Here is a 25323-nt window from a genome sequence, read left to right as displayed (position 1 = left end):
CGCATTAGTGCTGATGGTCCGGCTAGGTCTTATTTTGGGGGAAACACAGTAGGAATAGATGGCATCACTGTGGGCATCAACCAGATGGAAAAAAATCAGGATGTTCTCTCACAATTAGGCACTTTGGGTTAAAGAAATTGTGTTCCAAGTTAATGTCTCTGAAGGATGATGGAATTGTCAAGAGTTTGGGCTGTAGACTATTCAGTGATGATAATAATAAACAGGATTAATGAATACCCTCATCTGTTCTGTCTCCCCTTAGTGGCTATTCAGATAAGAGAACTGAATAAAGCAGCCACCTTTGTATGATATCTAACATGCAAAGCCCTGACATTGGGTCTGTTTTTGTTATTTTTTTAAAACAGTTATGGGACAGACCTCTGGTGACTCCCCCTTTCCCACAAGTGCCACCACAGAATCGGAGGTTTATGGTGACTCTAGTACTTAGAAACTTACGACAAACATTGCCAGATGATTTGTTCCTAGGATGGAAACAACGCTGCCTTGACTCCACAGCCTAATTTCTGGCTTTGCCGCAGAGGATCACTTCCAAAATCGGGGACAAGTCTTGATGGGACCTTCATTAAGACTTCATTAAGACATTAAGGTGCCCTGCTCTGTCCTAGGGGGTGGGCGCAGGACTCCAGCTGGACCATTAGGATGCTCTCTCCATGAATTTCCATTTGGGCAGAAATTCTGGTGACGTGAGGCCTAAAGCCAGTTAGAGCTCGTCATCTCATCAGTGGAGCCCTGAAAAGATTGTCCTGGAGTTCCCAACGGCCAGAGCTGCCACTGTTCTTGTGTTTGATTTCCTTTTAAATATTGAGCTAACCCATATCTTTTTAGTAATTTTTTCTTCTTTTTCTTTTTTCTTTTTTTAATTAGCTAGAGTTAGTGTCTGGTGCTTTAAAAGAATTCTGACAAATAGGTACCTTCGAAGTATCCAAGTGTGGCAGAAATTAACCTTTGTGGGACCCTGTACACTGAGAGCATTAAATTCATAAACATTTTTTGACACGTGAACCTGTAACTCCTGCATCCAGGTAAGAAAGATACCTTGTTTTCGATGAAAAATAGAAATCAAAGCATGATTAACAGTACAGGAATACTCTGTTCTTTTAGCGTCATAATTATCAAAAGATACTACCTTACGCTGAGGTGAGGAGTTGGGAGGAGTCTGCAACTCACAGAAGTCCTCATATGATGCCCTCTTCTCAATGAATGGCATTATGTAGTAAATAGCACATTTTTTGAAGTTTTTGAAATAACATTTAGTACTTGTGACGGAATGAATTGTGTTCTCCCCAGCAACAGATATGTTGAAGTCCCAACCCCTAGTACCAATGAATATGACCGTATTTGGAAGTAGGGTTGCAGCAGATGTAACTAGTTAAGATGATGCCATACCTGACTGGGTGGGCTCCTGATGTAAGATGACTGGTGTCCTTCTGAAAAGACAGCCATGTGACGACAGACACGCAGGAGAACACCAGGCGATGACAAAGGCAGAGACTGAAGTGATGCAGGTCTAAGCCAAGGAACAACCGATTGCCAGTCAACCACCACAAGCTCGGAAGAGGCCAGCAAGGACTCCCCTACAAGTTTCAGAGAGAACATGGCCCTCAAACCTTAATTGTTGACTTCCGGCCTCCAGAACTGTCAGACAATAAGTTTCTGTTGTTTTAAGTGACCCACTTTGTGGTACTTTATTAGAGCAGCCCCAGGAAATGAAAACACTACACTGTCAAAAGGACATTGCTTCAACTGCAGAAAATTGGTAAAATATCACCAGCAGGCAAACATACATACTCGTATGTTAAAAATCTGCCGTATACAAGGCTTTGCTTTATACCCTGACTTAGGGTGATAAAAAGGTAAAACATTTTCTCATCAAGGAAACTTCAGACCAGGAATAAGAAATGCACGTTAGACAAATATATGTGCCTGAAAGAGAAACAGCTGAAGCTGCATCCAGGAACAAGTGTTTTCATAAGGCTTTTCTTCCTTTACACTGCGGACCAACTCATCAGCTTACTTACCAAGACTAACGGCTCCCTCATTAACCAGCCTCAAGATTCTCACCCCACTGTGCCCACAGCTCTTATATCATCAGGTCCGCTCAGTCAAGACCTGCTTTAAAATCACCCACCCTGGGCCTTAACACCTGACGTCCCCCTTCTGAGACATGACTGAAACTCTTTCAAAGTGGTGCCCTCCCTTACCGCAATAAACATAACAAACTTAGAGCTGCTCAATTAACAGGTTAGTCAGATAGCCTTTTGGGAAGTCAACAGTTGATACCCCTTTCTTATGGTATGGGGAAACCCCTATGATCTAAGATGAAGCCATTCCATGGGGTTGAGCTGGAGTTTTCCCTCCATCCACTCTTCCCCACCCCGACAAACAGTGATTAGCTCATTGTTAGATGAAATGATTCCTGGTACTTAATGTGACTGACGCCATCTTAGCCCAAAAGCTGCCTGCCAGTTCACCCTGGCAGGGGTGAGCCCCTATCATCTGAAAAGAATATTCTTGCACAGAGAAGTAGACCCATTAGGTTCTTACTACTTTGGATTATATAGTTCTTAACAAGCACGTGCCACTTGGCTATAAGCCACCTGTTATCCCATGCCACTTAAATATATTATATATGTGCATATGCATATGTATATGTATATGTATATATGCATATATATATATACACATATATCAAGCCTTACCGCCTTTTGGGGGCAGAGATCTACCATCTTGCCACCACCCAAGACTCTACTTCTGTCCTTAAGTTCCCTTAATAAACTTGATGTAATTCTGGACTCACCAGCCTCTTTTTCAGTCTCTTGACCCTGGGAAATTTTCCCAACATTCATGGACACATGACTTGGGTTGGCTCAAAACCTTAATAAAGAGTTTGGTCGTTGGGATGGGATACTGTAAATTATCTAAAGCTGAAAACTAGGGAACCATCTAAATCGAGGTGAGGGTGGATAGGCAGGATTCCTCCATCCCCTTCCCCATGTGGGAAGCAAGGTGACTGGCTACACGGCGTATCTTGGGAATCAGACCCTTCAAGCCAGTTCTTTGGGAGAAGTTGTAGAAGCACACCAGGGTCTTGGAATTGGTTAACGACCTTTTAATAGCTTTACTAAGGTATTTTAAGAAAGGATAAGCTGCCAGGCAAACTAGCCCATTTGAAGGTATAATGGAAACAGCCAAGGGCTTTGGTAATAACAGCTCCTGTTTATTTCATGCTATGTGCCAGATGCCATTTTGAATGCTTCATGTGGATTTTCTCATTCCGTTTCTACAATAATCCCACAGAGTGGATACGGTTGTTATCCCTTTTACAGGTAAAGAAATTGAGGCCCAGGAAGATGCAGTAACCTGACGAGGTCTACACTGCTAGAAAGTGGCAGAAGCAAACTCAGCCAGTCTTACCCTGGAGTCCACACTTTTCACCCTCTGCTGGCAGCCAGGCGACTCTGAGGGTCAGATAATACATGCCTTGCAGAACTGCAAGAGCCAGAGTCTCTGCTTCAATCAAAGGTGCACGAATAAACAGTAGGACTGGACTTCAGAGGAGGCAAAGAAGAAGGGTGTGAATTTCATCCCCTAACGTCTTCTGCCACATAGAGGCAATCATTTCTACTAAAGTAGCGTTCCCTGGGATGTAATCTGGCAAGGGCAGATCCCTATTGCTTTAGGTTTTCCCAAAGCTGAGGAAGAGATTGGAACTGTTAAGCTGAGAGTGAAGGGTATGGGCAGGAAGCCTGTGGCCAAGAGACAAATCATAAAGGTAAACTCCAAGTTCAAGGATCAAGACTCCACTAGCTCTCTGCCTGTAGCCCACCAAGTGCCAGATATCAAACCTACCGGCATCTAACTGGGTTTCTAAAGAGGCTTTATTGCCAAGAAAACATGTATGGCCTGCAAACAGGGACCTGGAATTCCTCAGCCTTTACAGAAATTCTCAGGCTTCCTCCACACACCTCCCGTAACCATGCCCATAGGAAGAAGGCTGCCACATGGGCACACCGCACACCCACTCAGGCATGGCTGTGAGACATTCTGCTGCAAAGTAGGATCAAGGGCTCCCAGACTGAATGACCAAGAACCCACTCCACCACCAGGGAGGAGAGCCCTTGCTAGCCCCTACGCGTGGGGAAAAGTATACAATTTGGATCAGTGATTGCTGTGTGCCATTTTCCTTTCTCCCTTTTCCCAAATGACAATTTGTGACCTGCAGTGCCTCAGTTTCCTCAACTGTAAACTGCGGTAATATCCATATTTACCACATGTTGCTGAGGATTAAATAAGTTAAATCAAAAACGCTTAGAGTTCCTTGCACAGAGTAAGAACTCAATTTGTGTTGGGTGTGGTTGTTTTGTTGTATTCTGAGTGTGTAAGAAATAAATTATTCATTAATTTACAGATGGTCAGAACAGAGCGGTCACGGATGGACTTAGAAGGGATGGGCATCCCCTGAAAATCCTGGACTTGGGGCTCAGTGAGCTTTGGATGCAGTAGCTAGATCTGAATTTTGATTATTTCCCGCAGGGAAAAGGTGGGTATGTCTTTGTTTTTGTTTTTTTGTTTTTTTATGGGGTGACAGAATTATTTTAAGTTGGATCATTCTTAAAATTGTAGAAGAAGAGCATGTGTGTGCATTCATGTTCCCACACGTGGACCAATTAAAGGATGGACATCTGCAGGATGTCATTGAGTAACTGAACCCCATTTGGTGACAGTGCCCCTCCTAACCCCTTTTTCTAGGCAGGCAGGCATAACTAACACAATAGAAAAACAAGGAGTTGTGTTTCAGTTTTCCTGGAGTAAAGGGTGCTGAAAAGGAAACAGTGGGAAAAGTTAGAAAACATAGAGAGAAGAACAGATCATGGTGGGTCCGAACTTCTAAAGTATGGGATTTAGACATCATTCTTTCATTCAGAATTATAAGGATTCGAGATCTTCCTCCTAGATCCCTCTTCTGCAATTTCTAGCAGCTCTCATAACTTGTGCTACTGCACACTTGGCTCTTCCTTTAACCATCTTACCACCTCTCTAACTGGTCCGCGAGTGTTAGTCTGCCTTCTCTGCCGATGAGGAGCTCTCCATCGCAGGGCCTGTCTCAGGCTTCCCCTCTTTCCTCCCAGCTCTGGCTCAGCCCTGAGTACACAGCTGGTACACAGTACCTAACAGACAACAAAAACTGATTTAGAACTACTTTATTTGAAGATATTCTTCTATAGCTCTAAGCACAAAAACAATGCTGTTTGAGTGTTTCATAAGCATCATTGTATTTAAATGAATCATATGATGTTTACATTTTAAGCCACACTTGAAATTGAAAACGCAATACAACCTTTTACACAAAGCATCTTTATAACAAAACGTAACTGTTCATTCTACAGATTATTTTTCCTAAAATGACCACTAGATATGAAAACATTGTAGAGACATCTAAAGAGCCCCTATTCAATTTTTTTTAAATGACACAATGCAAAGTACATTTTCATTTTCTTCACTAGTAACAAACTATGACATCCATTTGAGAAAGCACCAGCCAACCCTATCAAAGTAATTTCAGTACGCTTTCACTCCTCCAAATTGGCAGTCTTTTAATCTGTCTCCTGTAGGAATGGATACAAATGGTGATGTCAAGGGCAGAAGTCAGCATGTGTGTCATCTGGTGTGTATTTTATATAATGTTCCAAAATTAACACACACAAAAATGAAAAACATACTCTTATGTGAATGAAACATGAGGATGGACACTTACCCTTTGATAGTTATCACAAAGGCAAAATCTCCTGACTTTCAGTGCGAACTAGTGTCTTAATCACTATTTCTTTATTAATACTTTCTACAGAAGTGTTTTAAAGGCATAGGTATAACTGCACATGCACACAGCTTGCCTCTCTCCCAATACTTACTTCCCTGGCTTTGCCCCTCCTTTTCATGGACGTAAGCAGCTGAGCCCTCAGCTAAATAGGCTGTGGTGCCTAGTATTTTTAAATAAAGCAGATCACATACTTTTTTTCAAAAAAAAAAAATGAAGTACATAGAAGACTATGAAAGCAGTGAAAAAAAAAAAACATGCCATAAAAACAAAAACATAATGTGCAAATTTAGAGAAAAGCTGGTTCGTAATTATTATTAGCAAATGATAAATGGACACATGGGACCAGGACTGAAGACTCCACCATACCTGACAAACGTGGGCATTTTTGCAGACACTCTCACTACGATTACAGTGAATATTTTCACAAGGTGGTAAGCTCTTCAAGGTCAGGGATGGTGGCTTATTTATGTCTGTATCCCCAGGTCTTAGCATTGTCTATACATGATAGACATTCAGTATTTCTGAGAAACAGGGAACTGAGCTAAACTGGCTCATTGCTTTCAGAACCATCTTGTGTGGTAACTACCCCCCTAATTCACTCACTCCTCTATCTAAGGCAGGGATGACAAATGGACTTCATCTCTCTCTGATGGGCTGGTAATGGCTGCCTGGAAGCATTGACAACATAGGTTCGGAGATCAGTTCCTGGCACAGAGGAAAGGAATGCCACCCATCCACAATGCCATCATGAAAGATTGGTGGCAGATGTTATATATTCCCCAATCCCTCGTCTAGGAGGAAGGCACCCAACACTCACTCATGTTACCTTCCTGTTGCTATGCTGCCTCGCGAGTGCTCTGCCATTAAGCCACAGCTCATTAAATGATGGTTGACCAGGAAGGCCAAGGTATTCCACTGTATGGCCGAACAGGTAGAGTCATGACTTTACCTGAAGGTTTCAAAACACGGCATCCACAATGCTCAATATGTAATCATTTATTGAAAGACAATAAGCATTTACTTGATTACTCCCTTTGTAGAGAAAGAGCTGTGTTCATCTTAGTATAACTTTAATTGGTATCTAAGGCATTTGCTACCAATCCAATTACTTGGGATTTTGGTTCAAAAAAAATGGCAGAGTTGAACTCTCTTTGGTATTCATGCTTAATCTTAATCTACTTATTTCTTACTAGTATCCATAACCTTCTCAGTACTTCATTGTTATGACTGAACCGATACTGTTGAAATAATCATTTCATACACTCATCAGAAAAACTTAAAGGACGCTAAGGGCAGAGGACTCTGAAACTAAGGGGGTTGAAAAGAAAGCCAGAAAAGAATGATAGAAAGAATCAATAACCTTCCTTTACCAATCCACTCTGCCATTCAGACCATTCTTAGGAAAACAGGTTGCTTCTGGCAGGATGGCTACCACTGAGGGGCCTCCTAGTAACTCCTCACCATCATGGGAAGTCAGCACCCCACAGATGCATCTCATAAAAGAAAGATAAAGCATTTAGAAAAAGAAAGAAAAGAAAGGCATATCATCTAACAGCAAAATTTGGGGGGACGAAGGGAGATTTTCAAAGAAACTTTGCTTTCATCATATGTTGTTTTCAATATAACATGGGCACCAACAAGGGAACAGAGCTAAATTAAAATTACCATCAAACTGTCAACACAGCTGATATGCACAGCAGGAAGGACAATGTCCCAAATCCACAGATCTATTCCTACTGCACGTTCCACCTTGTCCAAGCACTGCTGGCAGCCCAGAGTAACAAAATCTTGCTGGAAGCCTGTGTATCTTAGAGAGAGCTATAAAATGCGCGCACACACACACACACACTCACAGATATGCACATTTACACACACATGAAACCTGACTTATCAAAAGAGCTTTGTGGATCAGAGTATGCCTCTGGTCCAAGAATATAATTGTTGGCATTAAGAAAACAGACCCCAAAAAATGTAATCAGGAAGAGAACTGGTTGGCAGGATTAATATTGCATTTTATATAATGTGGTTATTTACAAGCTCATCTCCAATTGTTTGTCCAGAACTAATTCGACTGGCTAGAATCTTTTAAATATATCAAGTTAAGCATTAAAAAGGTTAAGCTTGTTAGCAACGGAAGTTAACACTATCTAAAATAAATAAGATGCTTAAATACATGTAATGAAATTATAGGTCACTGGAAACTAATTCTGTAATGAATATAAATTAATACAAACCTATTATTAAAGTACCACTCCCAGGAAGATTTCAACTCAGAGATCAAAAAAAACAAAACAAAACAAAACAATGCTAAGTATTTGAGAATAAATGGATATGACCTAGAAACCCTTAAATAATGTTCTAAGCAGAGTACTGATAAGATTATTTGGTGACAAGATACAATGATCTGTCTCCATGTCCACAATAAAGGCTTATCTCATTTTACCTAATAGTGTTCCTGAAAAGTGGTGCAAATAGAATTTTTACGAGACCCTCATTTTAAATATACTAGCAGGTGACTGTTATAAGAAACCCTGTAGTGACTCCTTTGATAAACTGAAGAACTCTGCTGAAGCAATCAGCTCCTCTGTACTACATGTGCACAGAGAATATATGCTGAAGGTGCTCTGTGTCTGCTGAATGCATCCATTTGCCACGACAGTCTTTATTTTTTGTGAGACTTTCTTAAAGTGACGCACAGTGTAAGTGGAATGTTAGGACAGAAAGATGGAATCCAGCTCACAGTTTCACTGATTCCATTACAAAAGATCAAAGAATTTCAGAAAGTATTTTTCAATTAAAACGAAATTTCCTTAAGTATGTGCATATGTTTTTAAAGAAATGCTGGTCTATGACTGGCAGAAGCTTTTATCCATTGTTAAAACAATTGTTAAACAATTGTTAAAACATAGTTAAAACAACAGTGGTTGTGAAAACAAACCATTGCCTGAGCAGGGTTCCGTTTACCAACCAACACAAGGAGAGCTCCTTACCTAATTTCAGAAATACCACCAGATACTGTTCCACTTCTATAAGAGCTTCTCCCCCTCTCTCCAGCACAAACGTTTCACAGCGTTCCTCACCTTACCCCACAAAAGCAAAGCATGAATTAAAAAGCTAAAACTAAATTAGAAAGACGCCTGATCTAAATATAAGGGTATTTTTTCAATCTTAAAAAAAGAACTAAGTCGAATACATTCAATAAAAGTAACCCTTAAAGGCAGTTGTTTTTATTTGGTATTTCCTTCCCTTCCCATCTGAATTTAAATGTAAGACTCAATTTTAAAAATATAAATATATATATCCATCTTTTAAACAATATATCCTCTCTTTTGAACAATACAGAATGCCTAGCAATGCAACTTATCTGACCACATAAATCTGCAATCTGTCATGTAAATAAAATAAAAGGTTGTATCTGCCTATTTATAGCATTCATAACTGCAAAAAATACTGGGAAAATAGCTGAGAAAGTTTTTATGCAAGTTTTGGGTAGGACTGGATGCTTGCAAGGCTTCAGTACAGGGTTCCATCATTGTAAGTTTCCTGAAAGGTATTGTGCAAATAAAATATCTGAGCACAGAACCCTGTTTTAAACACACTGGAAGTATATGTGGGTATAACTGGGGGAGAAGAGGGGAGAATGACAGTGTTATTATAACATAAATGTTTGTCAAGTACATTAATAACAAAAAAATGTCTCGCCGAAGGTATTAATGATATTTCAAGTAACCTAAATAAAACAGATTTTAAAATCATCTTTACCATCCATGCCAATCATTGACTTTGGCCCTTTGCTAAGCAGACAAGATGTATCTGCTTTTTGCTGATCAGTTTCATTCATTGGCCCAAGGGGGATATCTAGATGAAAACATTGTCACGGATTTGCTCCCATAATTTAACAACCAATAATTAAAAAAATAATAAAGTTGGTCTCTTTTCTCCACAAGTGTTCAAGTAATGAGTTCAAGTAAGCTTATTTACAGCTGTTGTATACGCGACCTACTTCAACCCATGTTTTCCCTTTAGAAATCAGTCTCCCTTGAAATGGGACATACACGTTTTTTGTGTGTTTTTTGGTCTTGAACCAGGTTTCTTTTAAATACTAAGTCAACTCATGTTTCTGCTTTATTGGGCAGATAAAGAGAGGAAACGAGCAAGTTATGTCCAAAGGCTGGAAAACGCCTAAATGCTTCCCAACTATCTGAAAAGATGTTGTACTTGAGGAAAACGCGATGTTCCAAGCTGGTTGAAAGGGTAACGTCTCTGCTCATGATGTAGATGCCGTCGTTATGAAGGGCACACGTCAAGTTAAGACCTGATTTGGACGTGTTCTCCTTGAGGTAGAGCCACTGCCGGGTGGCAGTATTGTAGGACTGCACTGTCAGCATGTCCTCACTCTGGCTGCTCCTCCGGTTGGGCCCCAGTTCATGGAGACACCCCCCGACGATATAGATGGTCTCCTCAACAGACACCATCTGCTGCTTGCGAATGTGGACGTCGCACGTTTCGAAGAGTGTCCAGATATCGGAAGAGGGGCAGTACTGCAGAATGTTCATGTTCCGGTCTGAAAGGAAGAAAGAAGCCCAGTGATGACAGAGCCATAGGAAATGCCATTGATGGCCTAGGTGGTGTATCAAGGTCTGCCTCCACCTGAATAACGTGCTAACACCGAGGCAAACCGATTTCAGAAAAGCAGAGGTCGGGCACACGGTTTTGGAAACGGCTGGGAAGGGATCTGTTTAGAATTGTCGCCATTTCACCTCAGATTCAGGCATGCCCCCTCCCTGGGGGAGAGGGGGGACTCTCAATCGGTAAGGCAGGGAGGTGAGCTATGATTTGGGCACCTCTCTCCTCCCGGGCACGGTTACACCCTTTAGGACCACCAGGCCAACGTGAAAAGAATCAGTCCCAGAACCCTCATCAACATCTACACAACTACTGACGCCTCAACACAAATGACAGGCTGAGCCCCAAGAAGACCCTCTCCTGACAATGGAGTGTACTGTAACTGTGAAACGGGACAAGTGAGCCAAGCAGGATCTCAGAGGCTGGCTAAAGGAAAGGACATACAAGTTGCAAGTCAGGAGAAGCGCAAGTAATACAAGTCTCACCTCTGGCTTTCAAACCACAGGAACACTTAGCAGTTCTGTTTCCCAATTTTAACACCAGAGACACATTAAATAAGACCCTTCCCGCTCCCCAGCCCATTTCTCAGGCGATGGTTAGTTACTGTGTGGAACAAATCCAATAGGAGATGAAAGACTGCTCTGAGATTATTTTGAAGTAATAGCTGTCTTAAGGAAAAATATCACCTGCTTTTTTTTTTTGAAAAATGTTTGTGAATTTTAAAATATCTAGTTTTGTCTTTTTGTTCTATTTTTTCCTTTTCTTCTCTAGGAAACAATAAATGGAATATTTTAGCCCCAGCAGCGGGGAAAAAATGCTCTGAGTTATCAGAAAGAATGAACTTTCTGTCTGTTGTTTCCGTCTTTTTTTTAAAACAAATTAAAAAAAAAAAAAAAACCCTGTCAGGAGAAGAGACAGCTCAGCTTGGGAACTGACACACAACTAAAGTGTACAGCACTGCGATTGCTGCAGGAGCTGGTGGCAACTTCCTGCTGTGCCCGAACAGCTCACTCCTCGCTAGAAATGATTGAAGAACTCCACCACTATGCCTAGTACCAAGTCAAGTGCCTAAGAGGGAACTGAAAGTAGACCAGTCCTGTGTGTGCCCACGTCCCCAACCTGCAGAAATTCCAGAACTGTTGTAGCTTTAGGGATCTGTCAGTCTGTTACCTACCCACCCGAATAACCTCCCTATATTTGTTTTTACTGTAGCTATTGTGATAATGCTTATTCTAACAGACAGCGTGAGTTTGGTGACTAATCTTTCAAAGAGTACTGTTTAGTAACCTGGCTTACTGCCGCATGAACAAAGGACTTATTCGAGTGAGGCTTCAATGTATTTCTCAGGTCCAGGTCTTTCCAGGTCTTCTGTAAATGTTTTCTCTCCTCACCCAACAAGGGCTCAGACCATGATGAGGTGGTTTGAGTTGCTGGAATGATCTTTTCGCTTTTGCCCTTAGAGTCGACTTTGATGTTTAGCAAATCACCCTTTTTCCCTTCAGTGGTTGCTATTCCTTTCTATTGAATGTCTTTTAATTTCTTAAGTGCCTGCTAAAGAATTAAAATAATCAAATAGCTATCATAAAAATCATGAACTAGTACTTACTGCATCCTAAAATTCTCACCTAACTTAACAAGTCAGCAGGCTCAGAACACAACTTTAAGTCCTGAGGTGTTTTGGGTTTTTTTGTGTGTGTTTTTTTAATGACAATTATGATTTCTTTTAAGTACAAAGAACTATTATGAAGTGCTAGGAAGAGCCGCAGCAGAGGAGGAGGGCTTCAGAGTACAAGTAACTGTCCTGCCCTCTCATCTTAGAAAACTCGTTTTCAACGCTTACACAAACATCCACCCACCCACATCACCTAAGCACCCCATCATGGGTATTTGGCTTGGGGAAAACTGGGACAGGAATCACAGTGGGTGGCCCAAGTGAAAAAGGTACATTAGTAGTAGCTTTTGAAACTAAAACACACACAAGCAAGGGTTTTCCAGGTCAAATCTAAAGAACATTTACTCAGCCAGGGTCATGGAAAAACTAGGAAATCTACCAGCAGAGGACTCTTTGGGTTACGGTACTGCCTGTCCGTGCGTCACAGCTCCGGGTTAAAAGAGAAGCCAAGAGATACATGCATTATGTCAGCCCACAGGGTGCATGCTGGGTTACAAAACCTAGGGAGGAATCAGAATTCTCAGAAACGTTCACAAGGAAATAACTACTTGCATTCCTGGGAGAAAAGGCACACAGGAGTACATATGCACACACAGGAATTCTTTGGAGGCCACGGTTTAGTTAAGCATATAAAGTTGACCTCTATAACCTGAACACCAATGTTGAAGATAAAAGAAATGACTGGTAGGCCTCTTTTTTTCGTTTTTTCCCATGATTTTTAAAAGAACAGCTGGTAATTGTCTTCAGTGGCAAGTCACTAGGGCAGAATACCAGGAATATACACCTCCATGAGTGATGAAAACTTGGAGTGAAAAATAACAACAAAAACAGCTCACTGCTTCCCATGCAATTCCTTGTCACTGCCTCTCCTTAAATGCATAAATAAAAATGTCACTGGCAGGGAGTTGAATGGTGGCCCTCAAAAAGATATGTCCACCTCCGAACCCCCAGAGCCTGTGAATGAGACCTTATTTGGAAAAAGGGTCTTTGCAGATGTAATTAAGGTAAGAAGTTAAGACTCTCAAGAGATCATCCTAGGTTATGCAGGTGGGCGCTAGATCCAATGAAAAGTGTGTCCTTATAAGAAACAGAGAGGAAGACACAGATACACACAGAAAAGCAGGCATTGTGAAGATGGAGGCAGAGATTGGCGTTACACAGCCACTGGCCAAGGAGCACCGGAAGCCACCAGGGCAGAAAGAGGCAAGGAAGGATTCTTGCCTTCAGAGGAAGCATGACTCTGCTGACACCTGTCCTTCAGACTTCTGGTCTCCAGGACTGTGAGCGAACACATTTCTGTTGTTTTAGGCCACCAAGTTTGTGGTCGTTTGTTAAACGGGCCACAAAAAACTAAAACACCACCCACCATCCTCTCCACCAAATGAACTGTTTGCAGGTATTACAGAAGTGTTCATCAAAATCTTTTGCTGTCGCCAAAAAGAAAGAAGTAAATCAGGTGCTCCTAAAACACCTTACATTTAACTTCTTCCTCTAACATAAATCCCCAAAACAAGACACATTTAGTTAAGGTGAAAAAACTTTTGTCACCTACACTCTATTAGCATGTGGTTTTCTGTCTTTTACAAAGTTGCATATGGTTGTGTGCGGCCTAATGGGGTCACCAGCATCTTATCTCCATGCTTGTTATTCAGCCAGGGCTAGAGAGCTTCGTCCTGCCCATATCGTACCAGAGAGGGGTGACAGGTTACTTCACTATGTCAAATATAGTGGTAACTCTGCTCTTTCTTTTTCTTTTTAATGAAAGTTTATTGGGGTGAGAATTGTTAGTAAAGTCACATAGATTTCAGGTGTACCATTCTGTATTACATCATCTATAAATCCCACTGTGTGTTCACCACCCAACTCTGCTCTTTCGATGTGGCTAAAAGTCCAAAGGGTTCAGTTATACCTTTTCTGTAAGTTCTGGGCATCCTACAGTCAGACCAAATGAAGAAATAAAATTCCTTGGCCAAGAGCTAACCTGGAAACACTTGTTTTACGTGGGGAGAGAGATACATGGGAAAGCACACCTCTTCCTGGTGGCCCGCCACTGCCTTTCTCCCACAACCAAGTTAGTTTCTATCACTACCACGTGGGAAGCTTCCCACCAAGAAGAGCAGGGTAAACCCTGCTGGAGAAACTTTTTGTCTCCAAATGATTAACTATAAAATGTTCACTAAAAAAAAATGGGAAAAACACATATGTACAGTTTAATAAATAGCACTACCACCTCCTACCACTAGTCAGAAAACAATCCGTTGATATTCATGTTCTTGCTCCTCCTATGAAATATGAGCAACAGCCTAGAGCTGAGTTTCAAGAATCTGTGTCTGATATGTTTGTGCTCAGTAAGGGAGAAAATGAAATCAAAGGTCTGCGGAGGCTCTGGCACCAAACTCCACAGTGCAGGATGGAGAGGATTCGGTGTGTTTGGGAGAAGGATGGGAGTTACCCAGCCGAGTCACAGGATGACAGACTGCAAGGCTGGGTTTCTAAAGCAGAAAGAAAATGCATCTTTTCTTCACAGTTCCCTTACCCCATTCAATTTTCATGCTCACACAAAGGCATCAAAAGCCCCTCCTACCTTAGCCACTCCTATCATACAGGACTTGCTTGCTTCCACATGTGTACACATGCAGTGTATAATACACAAAATCGCACTTATATATACCATAACGTTTCCTTGGGCACCCTCTGCCCTTCCCTAAGATGCCAATGCTTACATATAAGAGGACCACTTATGTGGCCCCTTCACTTACCTCTGGTTGTATATCCTCCAATGACATAAATTTTCCCCTTACACTCACAGGCTGAGAACTCAGCCAGAGGATTTGGTAATGGTGCCACAAAATTCCACGCATCCTGCTCAGGATTGTAACACTCAACGTTAGAAACGGCCTGCCCACCAATGGCATAGAGTTTTGAATTAACAGCCACAAGTTTGAAGTTAGACCTGAAAGAGAGACACAAGGGCCCACAAAGTCAGTTCTTTTGATCATTAAGGAGTAAGATGATGGCATGAACTGCTAAAGCAGAGTGTGTCATCTGTTGGATATTTGAAGAAAATAAGCTCTCCAAGTTGAGTGCCATTCTGCCTGGGGACAGAGGAATGATGAAATGGCATCTCAAATTTCACGCTTGTCCCCAAAAGTCCACAAGAATGATGCATTCTCCAATCTTTAGCAATTGAAGATAATCCATCCAACATAACAAGGACTGACCTTGCTCAGCCTTACAACCAAAGACACTCTGTAGACATTAAACTCAATACCTTCTTTCAGGAAGAAGAGCAAATGAGAAGGGAGAAACGTACCCACCTCACACCCTCGTTTGTACTCAGAACGTCTATCGTACTGTTCCTACCGTGTGGGTAGGCTCCGTCCTAGGTCCACACCAGTGCTTCCTAGATAGAGTCATATGCAAAGTGGGGGTGCTAAAGGCTGGTTCAGAAACCCCATGACCGCGAGCTCACCTGACATCACCGTTCCTCCCACCTCCAGAGGAGGACACCTTATACAGTACTTCACAACACACCAGGTTGAACTGATTAAAAATAGTTTGATCCAGCATTCTTAGGATCAAAGAATGTTAACTCAACAAATACTTACATCAACAAGTGCCCACTCATCTATCATAATATTAAATAAAGAAGCCCCATATTAAGTAAAGAATTAAACGCTGCTCGTTGGCTTCTGACACTGAAATCTCATGACTTTTGCATGGAAAAGTTAAGACAAAGTTCATTGCTTTCATTTTAGTTCACAGGGATTAATGGGCTCCTTGAAGGCCAGGAAGGATAAACATGTGGCAGTGCTGGGTCAATCTATAGTGATATGTGCAACAGCCTCAAGTTTACAACAGTATGAGCAGGCGCATGATGCCAAAGGAAGACCTGGGGCATGCCTTCCAGTCCCAGCTCAGCTGATAAACAGCTACCTGAACCGGGCCCATCCACTTCACTTCCTCACCTCTAGCATGGGGATAATATCCACCACAGGGTGGTCAAGACAGAGCAGTTCATCAGATAGTAGTATACAGAGAAATGATACTAGCTTTACAGTATCTCCTTTTTCTGGTGTTTGAAATAAAGAGTCTAGACCAGGTGAGTTGAGAGACCATGTCATACACCAATACAATGATTTCTTCCAAAGTAATACAGTGGTACCTCGGTTTTCGAACATAATCGATTCTGGAAGACCGTTTGAGTTCTGAAATGTTCGAAAACAGCCAACAGCTAGGCCTCAGGATCGTGCACTCAGCAGAAGCCACGTGATATGTTCGAGTTGGAGGCGTGTTAGAAACCGAAGCATTTACTTCCGGGTTCACGGTGTTCGTAAACCAAAATGTTCAATGGAGACGTTCAAAAACCAAGGTACTACTGTAATGTCCTAAGAAAGAATGGGGATAGAGGCTACAAACGAACAAAAGTATGTAAAAGTAGACTAAAGAACAGCAGTGAACCAGCAATTCAGGCCTGATCTCCTAACAGGTATGTAATGAAGATCGTTGCATTATAATACAGAATATACGTACGTGATAGCCAGCTACTAAAAACTTAAGATTTTTTTTTTAAAGATGCCTGTAATGTTTATAGTCAAATGAGGTTTAGTTATTTTGTTATTCAAATCAGACAGTAAATGGAGGACTCTTCATCAAGAACCCTTATTGTCTATTAAACCCAACCAGCCATTCAATTTTTCATGCCAAAAGACCTCACAGGGGTGGCAGCTACTGGGGGGTCCCTGGTCCGTGTGGCTTACCCTTTCTGCTGCCAATGGTCCTTAAAATCTGACCATGATGCCCTTTCTATGTGTGCAAATTTGGGGACCCAAAGGAAATAAAGCTTGTAAATAAGCACTAAATTTTACCAGCCCACAATTTGTTTTTGCTCCCCACAGGTACACAGTAAATTTTGTCAGATCAAAACAGTTTTTAGTATTCATCCAGCATAATCATTTGTCCTAAGCAAACATGTAAGGGGCTTCTTTTTGAGGCTGAATGAATAGGCCGTTAAAAGTAAATGCCATTTCTCCAGACCCTAACATGCTGCTCAAATTCACTTGCAGAGAAACATTTTTCAACAGTGAATTTGTTTTAAGATGAAAACTGCCACCCAAAAACAGACCACTTAATGAAAAGGCATCCTGTTAAGCCTTATGAGCCCAGGATTGTACAGGGAAATCTCAGCTTCACTACTCAACAGCACTGTGACCTTGGACACGTCACTGAGTCTCAATTTATGTGAGCCTCAGTTTCCCCATCTGTGAAGTGGGGATAAGAAGAGCACAATATCACACATATTAAGAATTGAAAAGGGTTAACACACAAGCAGAGCAGTAGAGGGAATGATTTTCTACATGTCATAAGCCTAAGTTTTTCAACTTCAGGAGGGTTGGTTTCTCATTTGTCAACTGCAACAGTTATTGGCCGTAATATACTCTGGGATTCGGTATAAAATGCTCTCTCATCCATAAATTCTTGCCATTTAGCACCTCATTCCCAACTTTCTGAAAATAATTCTTCCACTCTTCACTTTCTGAATGGTAAAGGTATGAATCCAAGCTAGCAATTATTTTTAAAATGATCTCTGCAGTGTTTTCTTAATATTGATCCCTGACACAATACATTCAGAAGGTAAAAAGAAGTTTTAAAGCAAATAATTTATTGTGGCTACATATTTGATTTACTTAAGAGTAAATAGAACTGAACGTCAGAAAAACTAGTTGATGTAACTTCTACTTCACTTAGAAGAAATGAAAAGCTCTTTAAACCCTTAAAAGCTACGTGTCAAGAAACATGATAAGCTGCAATACACAAATAGCAACAATTAACAATATCTGTATACAACTGTAGGGAGGCAGGACGGCACAGAGGTCTGAGTGACTCAGAGGACTGGTCCTGTGACTATGTGCAAGTTAATTAAACTCATTGAGCCTCGGTTTCCCGTTTGGGGAAAGGGCACCAGTAATACTGTGTTTCCCCGAAAAGATGACTGAGTCAGACCATCAGCTTGAATGTGTCTTTTGGAGCAAAAATTAATATAAGACCCGGTCTTATTTTAATATAATATTAGACTGAGTCTTATGTAATGTAATATAATAAATATAATATAATAATATAATACCGGGTCTTATATTAATTTTTACCCCAAAAGAAGCATTAGAGCTGATGGTCTGGCTAGGTCTTCTTTTCGGGGAAACACGGTATCTCACAGAAATGCTGTTAGCATGAAATAGGAATCAATTTCTAAAGTAGTGACCACAATATGCTGCCCAGAATAAGAGCTCAGGAAATGCAAACCATTGTTATGACTTGCTAAATAGAAAAGTTTGTTACCATTACAGGGAAAATTAGAGTGAAATGGCAAGATCCTTTCTCAACCACTCAGAAGAGGACTGCACAGTCTGTGGACCACCCAGGGCCTTCAATCTCCTCTTTCCCCTTCCGCTGCCTACTTTCTGCCACTTTCCTGTGTATTAACCATCCCCGGGGACGAGGAAGGGGAGAGGGGAAAGGTTAGGAAACAGAAGTAGTCAAGGTTTCTACCTACTACCATTTCTGAGAAGCCCCAGGGCACAAAACAATTTAAACTGTTGGCCAAAAGTATGTTGGGGTGAGGGAAGAAAAAACACAGTTTTCATTCCTTCACACTACTCTCAGGCTCTACTGCAACATTAACCAGTGTAGAAAACCTCTGGACAACTGCATGCCTCTAAAAATGCTCTAAAATACTAAACTGTGGCTCAAAGGAGAGGGACAGCTAAGTGTGACAACTCTAATGCCATCTCGGCCAGGAGACGGTTGTTTGTTCAGGAAGTCCTCTTTCATGAGTGTCTTTAGTTGTGCTGTCGTGGCTGCCTCGATGACCTGAATTGATTCAAAATGTTTACCTTTCATGGTCATTTTGACTTTGGGGAAGAGCCAGAAGTCGCACGGTGCCAGATCAAGAGAATAACGTGAATGAGGACACATCATAATGTTTTTATTTGACAGAAATTGATGTATACCAGAAGTGATGTGTGACATGGGGAGCGTTGTCATGATGTAGGATGATTTATGGCACACTTTAAAACACACCTTCTCTCAATGTAGCTCACACCCAACTGACTGCACCGAACAAGTTGAAACTTGTCACATACTGTTACTAAGATTCAATGTACTACTTCCCGTATTGAAGATCCCTGCCTGTCTGTTAGATGGCACTCAGCAGCAGTATTCACTGTATTTTGTGATCATAGCGGACAGGCTCTGTGTCACACATCACTTCTGGTACATTCACTTTCGGTCAAATGAAAACATTACTGTGTGCCCTCATCCATCTTATTCACTATATATGGCAATATGTGACTTCTGGCTCTTCCTCAAAGTTAAAATGACCATGAAAGGTAAACGTTTTGCATTGATTAAGGACCTAGAGGCAGCCATAACAGTGCAACTAAAGACACTCAGAAAGAGGACTTCCAGAAATGCTTCAGAAAGTGGCAAGAATGATGGGATAAATGTGTTCAAAGAGAGGAGGAGTATTTTGAGGGGGATTAATGACAATGTGTCATTTACTGTAATAATTTTTTTATTTAAACATTCAACGTATTTTATGATCACACCTCGTAAGTATTGACTGAATAAGTAATCGAGCTTGATTGAAAAGGAGAAAGACAAACAAAAAATTTCAATTCAAGAGGGGGCACAGGGTTTAAACATTTAGCCCAACTGAGGGTTCAGGAAGGTCCTCCTGGTTGAGATTATGTCAGATCTGAGTCAAAGCATGAGAGAGATAAAGAAGGGTGCAAACTCCAATATGGCATCAATAACCAATCAGAAAATAAAATGGAAAAAGTATTTGTGTAGGAAAAAAAACAGTAACTGGGAAATACCTAAGACTAATCCTAACAAAAAATATACAAACTCTCAAAGACAATAAAAGAAATCTTTCCAAAGGACCGAAAGACCTAAATAAATACCTGGAAAAACAAACTGTTTTTCTGTAAAGTATTATAAAATTGTGAATCCTCTTCCAAATTAATCTATCAATGTTATGTAATCACAATCAAAATTCCAGAAGGATTTGACAAGCTGATTTTAAAGTTTACCTGAAGGAGAAGATGTGCACAAAATAGCCAATTAAAACAGAACAAAATGGAACAAAGGGGTCTTTGTACTACTTGACAATAATAAAATAGGTTACGTTAGCAAGCTGCAATGATTTTAAAACATGTTATTGATGCAGGAATGGCCAGTCTACCTATTTGAAAACAGGAAAATTGGCATATGATAACTGCTTTTGCAAATTACAGTAAGACGAACTGAGGCTATTGTGACGTTTAGAAAACATATATAACCTTACATTACACCTTATGGGAAAATAAATCCCAGATTCAGATTTAAATGTAAAAAGGCAAAAGTGTAAAATAGACCATGAGATAGATAAGTACTTATATATTCTTAGCTTGTAAAATCCTTTACTATGCAAGATTCAAAAGCTCAGAGGACACACACGACAAATTTGACTACAAAGGAATTTTAAATTTCTTTATATAAGCCAAGGCCAGTGCTGTACTTTGTTAGGTCTACAAGGTTTTTATCATTGTTACTGATTTGTTCATTTATAAAATGGAGTAAAAAAATCTAAAAAAATCAGGAGATCTGGAGTTCCCGCCACACCATTCCTCGCTTCTACTTGGCAATAACTTGCTGTGGCCGAGAGGTGGAGCCCTCATGTGGTGGGGCAACAGCTCTCTGGTTCATCCTAACTCCCACTCTAGACCCACTGATTTCACTTGGCTGGTCACTCCAGGCATTTCATTACTGAACTTTACAATAAAATGAACACAGGGGAAAAGATGGGCAATATTACTTAAGAGACAAGAGATTAATATCTACATACATAAATATAACTTCTAAAATAAATATGAAAAAATAACTCAATTTTTAAAAAATTAGTAAAGGCCATTTACAAAAACTATACAAATGGCTGGTAATAATATGAAAAGAACAATCTCTCAATCAGAGACATTCACACCAGTGTTTCTGCCCGTAGGCTGGTAAAAATAAAAAATGATAATATCTTGGCAAGAGTCTAGGGAATTGGCAAGTTTAAACTCTGTTGATTAGACAGTGTTTGATAGAAGAGGAAATTAGAACAAATTTTTTGATGGGCAATTTGGCAGGAGCTACCAAAATTTTAAATGTACAGACACTGCCCCACCTATCCAAGGATTCTAGGAATTTGCCATACAGAACTAACTTTAATATGCCTAGCAAGATATGTACACATATACCAAAATGTCCACTATAGCATTGCTTGTAATGGCAAATGGAAGCAATCTAAACGCTCATAAATAAGGGAAGCGCTAATTACATTATGGTACTTCCATAGGCTGGAATACTACACAGCCATTAATAAGAGTGAAGTGAATCGACATTTTTTGATATAGAAAAAACTGTCAGATACAGTATACTGTTAAGTAGAAATATCAAGTGCCATAGTAATCAGCTAACCTAATCAATTTGAGTAGATATATGTATAAGTATGCACCCCCACATGTACATGCATACATATATACATTTTCCGTTAAACACTATCAACATACTTATATTTATATGACTATACGTTTAGTTTATAAATATAAATATGTACTTATAAATTTATAATATGTCTATAGATAGACATATTTTTTAGTCTATAGCTTTTCGTGTCATTTGCAATTTTTCTAAGCATGTATTCCTGCATCATTCGAATACTTTTTTTTTCCAAAGAAAAAAGGGGCAAAAAAAAGACTACCAATGATTTGTGAAGAAAAAAAAAAAGAATTTATGAGGTGTTGTGTTAGAGCTGTGGAGCTAGAGGTTACACCAATTGATACAACTAGAGACACGTGTAGACGTGACAAACAACCAGAGGGGCCTTCCACCCCTAATCTGAGCACCACTGAATGTTCCTCTGTGGCTTCAATTAAAGCTCCTAGAATTTGTTTAAAAATAACACTTCTAATATCAAATTTTAAATATGGCATCATCTCAACAGTGTAAATAATGCACTAAAAAGGGGTTGGAAGAAAATATGCAGACTTGTAAATGGTTATTCCCTCTCAGAAGGAGGGAGTAGCAGTGATAGTCTTTGTGTTTCTTTATTCTTTTCCATTTTTCTACATATCTATATTTATTTTTAATCATCAGAAAAAAGGAATGCTTTCCAAAATAAATGTTATATTATAGTAGAAATAAAGCCAGTATTACCCCTGGTCTGGGGGCTCCCTCGAGTCAAGTAAATATATGTAATGGCCTCCCCATTCCTGTTAAGAATTTCTTTGACAGGCGGTCAACTCCTAGCTCCACACTTCAGGGCAAGAAACATGGTGGGACTGGAGATGGATACAGGTGGACCAGAAGAAAGGGTATTCTTGTCCTCTCTTGAGTTACACTGATTCTTCTCCCCACTTTTGAATGGCTCTGGACCATCTTGTGCCCTACCATCTTTATTGCATACCACCCCTTCCTGTATTTGCTCTTTGCTCTTATTTTCCTATTCCTTTCCTGATTCCTTTATCTAACTCTCCCCCAATCTCCTCCTTTTCTCATCTTTTTTTCATGTCACCCAAGTTCATGCCCGGAGGGATTTGCAAGATGGAAAAGGAGAAGGTTGGGATGGATGGAAATATTCTAACAGTGTAGGTGACCAGTTCCAGGCTGAAACTTTGGGTCAATAACAATGCCTAGGAAGGAAGTGAGATGAGAAAGAGAGGATAGAAAATAAGAAAGGCAATCCTATACAGCTAATGTTAATATAATTCTAATCTAATGATTATCTCCTGATCATAGATTGGTGCCCTAGTGTGGAAGACTTCAAAGTCATTAACAACAACAAAAATCCCCCAAGGTCAGTGTTACAGGTTGCTGCCAATGTGTCATCATTATCAGATCCTAAAAAATAAAAAATAAAAGCAAAATTAAAAAACAATTTTATTTTTAAGTATCCTTCTGGAAAACCACAATGTTTTTCCCACTGGGACAGAGGCCAAGAAAGCAGCTTGCCTAAAGACACAATACCTGCAAGGAAACTACTCAGCTAGTTGACTTCACTGGGGCCTCTTCATCCTTGAAAGTTCGTATTCATTGGGAAGTTTGCCAGAGTCAAGGCCAGCCACACTCCTGAAGATGTCATTCCCACCTCGGCACAACCATTTGGGGAATGAACTAATGAACAAGTGAATGAATGAGAAAGCAGCAGCGCTCCCTGGGTGCTTACCTCTTCTGGTTCATGGAGGCCACCTGGAGCCACTCGTTGGTGCTGGGATTGTAGGAATGCGCAGCGGAGATCTCCTGGCTAGTGATCCTGTACCCGCCCACTATGAAGAGGTAGTTGTCCAGGATGGCAGACCCGTAACCCCTGACATTCACCAGGTCAGGAGGAAGGTTGTTGGCCAGCGGGAACCAACGTTCAGTCATCTCCTCGTACCTGAGCATGGAGGGGGGCTCCCCCTGGTAGGGGTGAGGAGCCAGAGGCCCCCCCAAAAAATCCCCCAGGGCCACGAGGACAGGAGTCCCAGTCATCCGGCCCTCTCTCAGCCTCTGCTTCAGGCTGACATCCCCTGGGGCCTGAGCAGGAGACCCCAGGAGGTGGAACTGAGGCTTGCACAGCACCTCGTGGAAGTGGATGACCATGAAGCGCAGGCAGGCCTCCTGCAGGTCGGGCAGGCCGTACACCTGCGCCAGGCGGTATAACTCCAGGCAGTTGGTCAGCCGCACCTGGGACAGCAGCAGCTGCAGCAGGGACGTGACCTGCAGGAAGGAGGCCGCTTCCACCAGCTCGGACAGCAGGCTCACCTCGTCCATCTCCTCGTCCTCCGCCGCCGCCCCTCCCTTCTCTCCGCGCGGGCCCAGGAGCCAGCCTTCGCGGGCCCCGCCGGCGTTGATGAAGTCCAGCACCAGGCGCAGGCCCGGGGCGCTGAGGCCGCGCAGCTGCTGCACCTCGGGGCCGCCGGCCTCCTGGCTCAGGGCCTCGCGCATGCCGGAGCGGTAGAGGGCGCGGAAGTAGTCGCTCTGCTCGATGAGCTTCCTCTTGCTCACCGGGTAGCAGCGGTCCTCCAGGCGGATCTGCACCATCTCCTCCGCCGACATGGCTAGGGGCGCAGGGGCGGCGGGGGTGCCCGCCAGTTCCGCGCGATCGCTTCCCCGCCCCCGCGCTCGCCGGGTTCCGGGTTGGGCGCGCCGCGGGATGGCGCCCGGAGGCGGAGGCCGGCGAAGGGCCGCCCGCGCCCGCCCGCGCTCGCCCCGCCACGCAGTCCCTGCTCTCGGCCCCGGGCGCGGCAGCTCAGCCTCGCTCCCCCGGCGCGGCGGCCCTGCCTTTCTGGTCGCGTTCAGAGCCAAAACAGGGCCGGCTGGCGCGCGCCGGGAGTGGGGAGGCGGCCGCCGTCCCTGCGCGGGTTGTCCGAGGCCGCGTCAGGCGGGAGGGGATCCCAGCCCCCAGCCTGCAGCCTCCTCCCACGCCGCGCTTCGCACTTCCGCCCGCAGGACCCCTGCCGCCCGCCAGACCTGCGGCCGGGATCCGGCTTTCGGGCAGGCCGGGCAGGCTGCGGGCCTCGCGCGGGAGGCGGGGAGCTGCGGCCCCGCGGCCTCCCCCGCACGCCGGGCGCGACGCCTCTGCAGCCTGCCCGGGTCTGCAGCGGTGCTCGCGGGGGACGGGAGACGAGATGAAGCCAGTCTGCTTTTTCTTCCACGCTGCTTTACAAGAGGGGAAGAAAAAGGCAAAAGGAACGGGAGTGGGAAGACAGGGTTGAAGGAAGTCTGGGGTCCAGGGAGTCAAAAAGACATCACCTCTGGGATCGCCCATCTAGCCCAGTCCCTCTTCGTGTCCCAAGGGGTTAAGGCTCACTGGCCGTCCCTGGACATGTAGGTGGCACTGAGAGCTTAGTCTTCGGCATGGTCATTGTGTAGGAGCCATCTTGCAGAAAGAAAGTCCAGCCGGACGGCAGCAGGTTCTGCAGGGCTCAGCGCAAGGGGTGCACCGGGGGAAAGCAGTTGGGAAGCAGGGAAGCCTGTGTTTGCTGCTGGGGCCTGTTATCCTTTTTATGCGATTAAAAGAAGTACAAGTCGACTAAATAAAGTTAGATCGTGGACCTTCTTTTAAAATATTTCCTAACCTATGGGAACGTCATTGTTTTCCCTATTTCAGCGTGGTTGGGCGAGC

At 42.5% G+C, this 25323-nt stretch overlaps 1 protein-coding gene across 2 annotated transcripts; it reads right to left on the bottom strand.

Annotated features, from left to right (window-relative positions):
- Positions 1-7936: 7936 nt before the first annotated feature.
- KLHL42 (kelch like family member 42) lies at positions 7937-24512 on the bottom strand. 2 transcript variants are annotated; one of them, XM_081059513.1, is made up of 3 exons: positions 23383-24512; positions 14897-15090; positions 7937-10403 (listed from the first exon to the last, which is right to left on the bottom strand). In XM_081059513.1, the coding sequence occupies exons 1-3, from the start codon at positions 24252-24254 to the stop codon at positions 9952-9954; spliced, it is 1518 nt and encodes a 505-aa protein (XP_080915639.1). In that variant the 5' UTR covers positions 24255-24512; the 3' UTR covers positions 7937-9951. The 2 variants fall into 2 exon arrangements, with proteins under 2 accessions (XP_080915639.1, XP_080915640.1); XM_081059514.1 differs by lacking the exon at positions 14897-15090 and having other exon boundaries at positions 23383-23519.
- Positions 24513-25323: the final 811 nt, after the last annotated feature.

This window comes from Rhinolophus hipposideros, assembly GCF_964194185.1.
Source record: "Rhinolophus hipposideros genome assembly, chromosome: 9".
Lineage (NCBI taxonomy): Eukaryota > Metazoa > Chordata > Mammalia > Chiroptera > Rhinolophidae > Rhinolophus > Rhinolophus hipposideros.
This window is presented reverse-complemented; position numbering and strand designations above follow the sequence as displayed.

What these genes read in the sequence shown, in the direction of transcription:
- KLHL42 (XM_081059513.1), bottom strand. Translation starts at nt 24,254, where the DNA reads ATGTCGGCGGAGGAGATGGTGCAGATCCGCCTGGAGGACCGCTGCTAC. An exon ending in GCCTCCATGAACCAGAAGAG is followed by an intron (nt 15,091 to 23,382) that starts GTAAGCACCCAG and finishes TCTCTCTTTCAG; the next exon opens with GTCTAACTTCAAACTTGTGG. An exon ending in TGGAGGATATACAACCAGAG is followed by an intron (nt 10,404 to 14,896) that starts GTAAGTGAAGGG and finishes TCTTCCTTTCAG; the next exon opens with ACCGGAACATGAACATTCTG.